The 9,002-nt window shown below is 34.1% G+C and overlaps 1 protein-coding gene across 1 annotated transcript; it reads left to right on the top strand.

Moving 5' to 3' along the window:
* Window positions 1–545: 545 nt before the first annotated feature.
* Window positions 546–1,008, top strand: LOC118888971 (small nuclear ribonucleoprotein E-like). The gene has a single exon (XM_036840493.1). It carries the CDS (start codon window positions 546–548, stop codon window positions 831–833), a length of 288 nt encoding a protein of 95 aa, XP_036696388.1. The 3' UTR covers window positions 834–1,008.
* Window positions 1,009–9,002: the final 7,994 nt, after the last annotated feature.

Here is a 9,002-nt window from a genome sequence, read left to right as displayed (position 1 = left end):
TTTTTTTTAATAGACTTTTTCTATGAGCTAGTGAAATGATGGAGGGCATCTAACCAGAATGGTGGTTTTGATTTAGGGATAGTTAATCAGGAACCATTATTTCTGACAGTAATTAGGAAGTGGATCCAGGTTTCTGTTACAGTCACTTACATATATATTACAACAAAATATATACATCTATGACAATAGAATTATCTTTTCAGTCTGTGAGAGACTGCTCATCCTTCTATTTCCTATACCAGAAGCAGGACAAATGAGAATACAGAAGTACCCAGATAGTTTATTCAAACTGTTATAAAGTCATAAAAGCATAGTTAAAGAGATGTGTGGTGGGTGAGAATGAACGCATTCCTGTTCGCTTTATAGGACACTACAATCTGTTCCTCCAGAGGCAATACCTACTCAGCCTTCTCTCACAATAGCGTTAAGGCACAGGTTCTAATCATCATCAGTAACTGAGATCTATATTGAGTTCTCCATTACTGTTTTACTTAAAACCAATTTCCAGGGTGTGCAGGATAGTGGGGTCTTTGTGAGCTTTCACCATGGCGTACCGGGGCCAGGGCCAGAAGGTGCAGAAGGTGCAGAAGGTGATGGTGCAGCCCATCAATCTCATCTTCAGATACTTGCAAAATAGATCTCGGATTCAGGTGTGGCTTTATGAGCAAGTGAATATGCGGATAGAGGGCTGTATCATTGGTTTTGATGGGTATATGAACCTCATATTAGATGATGCAGAAGAGATTCATTCTAAAACAAAGTCAAGAAAACAGCTGAGTCGGATCATGCTAAAAGGAGATAACATTACTGTGCTCCAAAGTGTCTCCAACTAGAAATGATCAATGAAGTGAGAAATTGTTGAGAAGGCAATACAGTTTTTTTAGGTGTCCTTTGTTGGAAGTGTAGTTCTAAAGCATTTATTCATATTGTTTTGCTCACCTTTATGTTATTACCAGATGACAATAAATGCTGTGGGATTGTTTTTATTAAAATATTTACATTGTTTCCTTCTAAAAACAAACAAACAAACAATTTCCACCTTTGGAAGGATATGCCAGGGAAATATCAATAAAAATGTCCCTCTTAGTGTAGATGTAAATGGCTGTTGCCTTTCTGGAGGCAAATGGACAGCATATATTAAAATTTAAATATGAATACAGTTTGATCCAGTAGTTATTTTGTTTAAAATCAAGGAATAGAGAATAGTTATTAAGAACACTGATCCTGATGCTAGATTGGATGTGTGGAACTCCCAGATCTAGCACTTACTAGCTGTGTGAACTTAGACAAGTCACTTTTTACCTTCAGTGCAATGAAAGGATAATAATAACACCTTTCTCACATAACACAGTGCTTGGCACATAATATTATCTTAAAGAAATCATTGTACAAGTGCACCAAGAGGCATATACAAGAATCCTCCTAACAATATTTTTCTAAAAGCTTAAAACAACAGACTACTTAAATGACAACTAGCATAGAAGTTGCTAAAGACTTGGATTTAGAAATCTTGGATCACTGTCCCCCTGTACATAAATGAGATATATTTCATACTACAGAATGACAATAGCTTCAATACAAATTGAGTGGGAAAAATTGCAGATTGACATAAACCATATTATTTAATTTTCCTGTAAAATGTAAAAAACGTATTTGTCTTATAGCTATTTTAATAAATGTATTTAAGTCTCTAGAAAGAGATCTAAAAGTATAAATACCATATTGATAGCAGTAGATACTTTGGGGAGAGGACTGGAATTTTGATGAGATCAAGGCAATTTTTTTCATATATAAAGTTTTCATTTTTACAAGATATATGTGTGTGTCACTTAATTTAAACAAATTTAAAATTAAATAAAAACAGCACAAATCTTATAAGTTGTTTTCACAGTGTGGTCAAGTAAAGAAATGTTGACCAGAGACCATCAATGTTGCATTTCGAGAATAGATTTTGAATATGTATTTAAATGGTGTGCTTGTCTGTTAAGCCAATGGACCTTTGCTTTGTGATAATAAATGAGCAGATTTTTTAGAAATAAAACAAATTTATCTTTTGGTCCAAGCAACCTGGACCTTATCCATAGAGTTAATAAGCACCCTCAAAATTTGAGGAATGAAAAATCCTGCCTGGATGCTTTATATATTTAAGTTTTTTAATGGTACGTGAAGGAACATTTCATAGCCCAGACAGGAGAAGCCTTTGGTATATAAAGTTCAGAGTATTGGTTTTCATTTACAAAACTTATTTTGCCAATATATGAGAAGTTGACAATTTATATCTGGGCTCCTAAGCCCTCATTCATCAAAGTCACATGACCCATCACTAGTTCCCTAGTTTCTCATTCCTGGACTTACTGGTCAATATTTAGGTGCTGAGAAACAATTAAATAGGACACAAAAAATAAAGCTTAAAGGGCTATTTTTAAAAGATCATATATCTTAGAATGCATCAATTGCCACAAACAGGATAATGGAAAGATTGAAATAAATCTTTTCCAATTTGCCATCTATTCAACTCAAAGTAAAACCTGAAGGATTCAGAGGAGAAACCATGTATGTGATTGGGAACAAACACAGTGCTAAGAATTTTATTTTTATCTTCAGAATTAGATTATAAAATATTACCATTTTTCATCACATTTCTTTTTCTAATAGATCTAAAAACAAATCCAAAAACATCACAATGTCATGAAATTGTGATATTCGTAAAGCTCCATCTTGATCAGATTAAAGTAACGAGAAGGCCCACATACTAAAAAGTTAATGGTACACCCTTAATATGTAATAATATATTAAAAAATTCATTAAACCATAAAACAAGTATAAGCAAGTATAACAGCGTTCTGCTTTTTCCTTTGATTACAAAGTTGGTGTTTTATTGAAAATTCTTAATAGAACACTAACCAAAATCACTGTGTATATTTTTCTGCTGCTCTAAACATTTAGTTTGCCTTTTGGGTAAGCTGGGGTTAAGTTCTCCAAAAAAATAGAGGAACTCTACAAGCAAGTCCACTTCCATTAATAAAGGAATGAAATGGACACATAGTAGTCTCATTAGAAACTATTGTAATATTCCTAATTGTACATATATTCTGATACATAATGAGATAGTCTCTGTTTTTTAACTCTGAGCTAAAACTATTTTCGTATTTCAAATATTTCATATTAACTCAAATGTCAGCTTTACTTTGTACATGTTATATATCTTTTTAATATATTATCAGTGTTTTTATTGACCAGTGTCATTTGAGAAAAAGTTGTATCATCTCATTAAAGATAATTGTAGTTGATGAATTCATGAAGAAGAGGATGTGTAAATGTGTAAGTAGACTGTCTTACTACATAATAATTTATATATAAAGTTCTAAAATGGACAGTGCATTCTATATTTAAGCAAGTAACTGCAAATACATTAGTTTATAAATTTGTAACATTATAATTTTAATGTGGATCACATGCATGTTTTCAAAACAAAGTTTTATTCTGAAAAGTATGCTAAACCTCTTAGTGATTGCAAATAAAATTTAGACAAAAGAAAAATGTATCATTTCACTATTTTGAGATTTTTGAAGGATGAAAGTTTGTCTTAACTCGTTATCTCCAGCACTTTATCCTATGCAAATACTCAGAAGGTATCTACTTCTAACTAAAGTTCATAAAACTTTAGTGGAAAAATACAAGACTATTCAGATATGTGATGATAAGTTTAGAGATGCTGATTAGCTGAACTCATATCCATTAATCCACGGTTATCAAGATATTTTAAGCCAACCTAAATATATCCAAATATACGTCTTCTTAATCTTACTGTCCTGGATTTTGAATACAAGCACATGTGTAACCCTGAATTACTGAGGTAATTATGGTTGTGTGCTGACCTGGCTAGATGAGTAGTGATTTGGGGCTCCCGTTACCTTGGCATCTGTTCTGAGTTAATAAAAATAAAATTCAGTGTGTTTCTTGTTTGTTTGATTTGGTTTTCTTGTTTTGTCCTTCCACACCTACAAATGTGACTATAGGAAAATCAGAGCTGTGAAAAAGCTTGTGAGAAATCAGTAAATACTAGTGACATTTACGTTTCATCACCTCATAATAGGCGTCTACTTGAACTTTATCAGCCTTCTGAAAGTCGATGAAACAAATGATAATGACAGAATAATGGCCAAGTAACACTTGAAGTGAGAGTTCTATATAAAAATTATGTATATGTATATATATTAACATGGTCAAACTTTAGGGAAAATTTCAGATTCTCAAAGATTTAATTGTACCTATATACTAAGAAACAAAAAATGCCTTTTAGAAAAAGAAAAAAAATCAATCTAAACTGTGTTTCTCTTCATGGACTCTTTAAATACTTGGTGGCATCTCAAAGCCTGTGTTTTACTTATGTATTGAATATTACTGCATAGAAAACCATCCTAAACTTCATGGTGCAAAGTAACAACTATTTTATTATGGTCATGGATTCTGAGGTGCAGGGATTTGGAAAGGGCTCCTTAGGGTCAGCCTGTCTCTCTTCTATAATGTCAGAGACCTTACTTGCAAGATAAATCCACAGCTGCAGGCTGGAATCATCTAAAGTTTATTCATTCACTAGTCTGGTGTTTAATGGTGGCTTTTGCCTGGGACCTCAGAAGGGGCTCTTGGCCAGAACTCCTACACAGGGCTTCTTCATGTGATTCTTTGTTTCCTCACTGCATGGTGACTGAATTCCAAGGGCAAGCATCCCGAGAGAACTAGGTGAAAATGGTATCATCTTCTATGAACTTTAATGACATATCCCGAGAAGTTACAAGATTGCCCAAATTCAAAGAAGAGGGACATATAGACCCTATCGCTTGCTGGTCCGTGTGTTACAGTCACAATGTAAGAAAATCATATGGGATAGAAGATACTGTTGTGGCTGTTTATGGAAAATGCAGTCTGGCCCAGGCAGATTGAAGGGACACTACACGAGAGAAAATATACAAATGGACCAATAAACAGAAGAGAAGACCACCAGGGTCATTAGTCATCAGAGAAATGCAAATGAAAACCACAACAAATTATTACTACACACCCACTGGAATGGCTAATTAAAGAGATAGAATAGACCTAGTGTTAGTATGTGGAGCAATTGCAACCCTCATATATTGCCAGCGGGAATGCAAAGAGTGTAACCACTTTGGAAAATAGCTTGGCAGTTTCTCACAAAGTCAAAAATACCCTTACCATATAATCCAGCAGTTGCACTCCAAGTTTTTGACCCAAGAGAAATTAAGACACGTGTCCACACAAATATTTGTGTATGAATGTTTATAGCAGCTTTTTTTCATATTAGCAAAAATCTGGCAACAACTCAAAGCCCAGGTGAATAAATAATCAAATTTTTGTGTTTATGGAATTCTACTCATCAATAAAAGGGAAGAAATTACCAATACATGCAACACATGGAAAGTTTTGAAAGACATTATGCTGTGCAAAAGGAGCCATGGAAAAGAGTGCATATGATTTCATTTATATGAAATTCCAGAAAACATCAAAGTAATCTATAATGACCAAGAACAGACCAGTGGTTGAGGCTGAGAGTGGGTAAGAGGAAAACCACCTTCTGGAAGCTGGAGTGTAAGCCTGCTTTACTTTTAGCCAATCATGTACTCCCCTTCAGGAATTTGAATCTAAGGAGATGGTGTGGTGATGGAAGGGTGGTTGAGAATTTAGTCATGCCCTTGATGACATGCTGACAACATCTAAGTCCGGGAAAATGTTGCCAAGTCAGTATCATATCCTGGCAGTTTCTGTAGCATGGCGTTGATTGTGTCTCCATTACTCAGATCCCTTTGTTTTCTACTCATCTTCTGAGCTTGGTTCTTAAGCTTTCCTACTGATTCTGTAAGCTGAAGCTGTTCTTCCAATAAATTTACATTCGGCTGAAGTTACTTTGAGTAAGCTTCTGTTGCCTTAAGAAAAAGAACCCTGACTGGAACAGACTCCTAGGTGCTGAATAATGGAAATTTTTCTTATTATGCAGCAGAAAAACTTTTCAGTAGGGAATTCAATAGGAAAGTACTATTGTGTGCAATATACCTAATGATACCATTGTTTTCAGTGCACCCTGGCTTACATTACAATCGTATTCTAAGAATCATCATACTTTGTCTTAATTTTGCAGAAGATAGTAATAAATGACCTGGTTTCTTGATCTTTCATCTGTCAAGGTCCCTCATTTGGGGACGCTTAATTTTAAAACTCAGGCTCAAATCAATATCCCCCTCTGGAATAATCTCCTTTCTATTGGAGGGTTTCTTACTGTCTCAGTTGATGATTCTATTGATCAGCTTCAAGTTCACCTTTGATGCTGATTCTGCTCTTATTTCTAATAACTGGCTCTTGTCTATATACTTGGCAAAGGCTTTTTCTTCTTACTCTAGTTAATTCACTAGATCTTTGTCATTTCCCCATCTCTGAGCAGACATTTTAGTACTGAGTCCCTTTAATTGCTTTGGTACTACCTTAAGCCAAGCCTCCATCATGTTGAGCATTGCCTTTTAGTACTTCTATTGATTACCAGTCAACAGATTTCACTAACACCGTTTTCCTGCCAGAACATCCACTGGCTGCCCTCCAGTGGACATTGCTGATTACGTGGGCAGGCTGCCTGCTTGCTTATCTTTCTGCCTACTGCCTACTGGCAAATCCCCTAACACTCAAGTAGCCAGTCCAGATTCTCACTATTAATTGCCAGAAACTTCTCAGACCATGTTTCCTATAGCTTGATGAAGTCTCTGGTTCCTAGGTCTCTTGGTGTGTCTACTCAGTTTTGATGGATGATTTGGTAAAATCATAACTTTTGTTTTCATTTTTAGTGTAGTTAAAATCCATTTTTATTCTTATACTTGGCCTGGTTAGATTAGATTAGGTTTTGTATATTATGTATTCTCTTTTTTTTTCTCTCTCTCTCTCTCAATATAGTTAGAGAAACTTTCATCATTATTGAAGCCACCTGGGAAATTTCTGGAAAGATTCTCCAAATTTTAAATTTATACAAGAAGATAGTAGAGTCTTTGTAACACTGTGAATTTAATTCTTCTGTCTGAAAACAGATACATAACAGAGGCTGAATTTCAACAGAAGGAGAGATTAGATTTTCTCAGTGTCCTACGTATTTTCATTTCATTTCATTTTCATTATGTTTTAGATTAGAGTTATTTTTTGATAAGATCAATATAATAGAGCATTGTTGTTCAAAACATGTAACATCAATATTTGGAGATAATTTTTTTTTCTCCTATTGCCTCACAAAATAAACATTTTTAAAGACCATCTTTTTAATGTATGTAAGTGGAGAAGCAAAATCTACCTAAACATTTTATACTTTTCATAATATAAAACCACTTGGAACTGGGACTCTGCCAGGTTTATGAATGCATCCATGCTGTTTATCTGGATCAGCACTTTGGAATGTTTATCAGGACAGATGTACACTCTATACTTCCTAATGAAAGATAGGCAGATGTGGGAATATATTTTGTATTGGGATTAATATAATTTTTAATATTTGGATTAATATAAATGCCTGTTTAAAGTTACCAGAGGCATTTAATTATATTCCATTTCAAAGGACATTTCATTCTTTTTATTTGGAATTTTATTCATAAGAACAATATCAAATTAATGTTATGTATACAGTTATGATTAGCCTTTCTTTACATAAATATTATTTATCATTCATGGACAAAAGTGTAAAAACAAACTATCTATTACTACATGTATCAAGATCAGACTTCAGGACTGTTGATGTGATAGTTAATGGTTCTCATTGTCCCATTGATTTGGGTTGGCTCTTGATATCCCAGAACGGTAATGACCTAAGGAGCAGATTTCAGTTTACTTTTACCAAAGTTTGTTACAGAAGAATAGCTTGACAATAGCTATGCTTATATTGAAACCACTGGGCCAGCATTCTTAAGCATTGAAATAAAGATTGTAAGCAGTTCCATCACTAAGATGTTTAAGGGTGTAGTTTGTGCCCAGTTCATTCAGATAGACCCACACTAGGGCAATATTCTTTCCTTTTCTTTTCTACCCTCCAACACTAAATCAGATGGTTTTGATACTCTATGATTTTATTCTCAATTAAGTGAATTTCTTCACTTGCTTTTTGAACTTACTCAGGCTAAATTGACTTTTTTTATCTTTTCCTTCTGTCTTATGCTGTGGTATTGTGGTTGATTACACCTACATGGATGAAAATCCAAATTTATTTTAAGGATATTGTTGATTTTGCCTATATTTATATTTGTGACATTTTTCTGTGTTAGGATATGGTAAATTTTGGAATAAGAAATGTGTTAAGTGCCTCAATTTTCACAAGAGAAAGTTATATTTATTACGTACTTATCTGGAGCACTGAAGTATTTGCAGTAAGTAATTGTTTATTTGCATTTTAGGTACACGTATAACTTTCCCTTAATGTCCCTAAGGACTTGAGAAAAGTACTGTTCACAAAATCCACGCTGTAGTGACAGTTTAAGAGATAATTGGTTATTCTGGGTGTTCCAGTTTAGATCCCCAAAGAGCAATGCACTTGGACTACATTAACTCAGCTCCCTGAAGAAATGCTTTTGTTTTCATGGAGAGCTAGGTAAACATACTCATCTGATAATATTTCTGCAATCCCTCGTACCTTCATCTCTCTTTATTCTAAATAGCTTCTGATCTTTATTTTCATCTTTATTTTACTTGATTAGTTCTAACAGCCTAACATTTTTCAAACAGTTCTAGATACAGATATAAAATATCTGGTCAATACTCTCTTCTCCCTGGTTGGAGGATTATCTTTTGCTGTCTTATCCTAAGCCCTCCAGTATGTTAACTGATTCAGAGCAGTATAAGCTTAGTTGCTTTTGCATTTTCCCATTCGCTTCATTATTTTGCCTATTCTTTATTGAATACCTACTTACTCTGTGCAAGGTAGAGTAGAAAGTATGGTACATCTTTTTTCTCATTAAATCCTTACA

This window comes from Balaenoptera musculus, chromosome X (assembly GCF_009873245.2).
Source record: "Balaenoptera musculus isolate JJ_BM4_2016_0621 chromosome X, mBalMus1.pri.v3, whole genome shotgun sequence".
NCBI lineage: Eukaryota > Metazoa > Chordata > Mammalia > Artiodactyla > Balaenopteridae > Balaenoptera > Balaenoptera musculus.
Note: the sequence above shows the minus strand (reverse complement) of the source record. Positions and strands in the feature narration are given on the sequence as shown.

What these genes read in the sequence shown, in the direction of transcription:
- LOC118888971 (XM_036840493.1), top strand. Translation starts at nt 546, where the DNA reads ATGGCGTACCGGGGCCAGGGCCAGAAGGTGCAGAAGGTGCAGAAGGTG.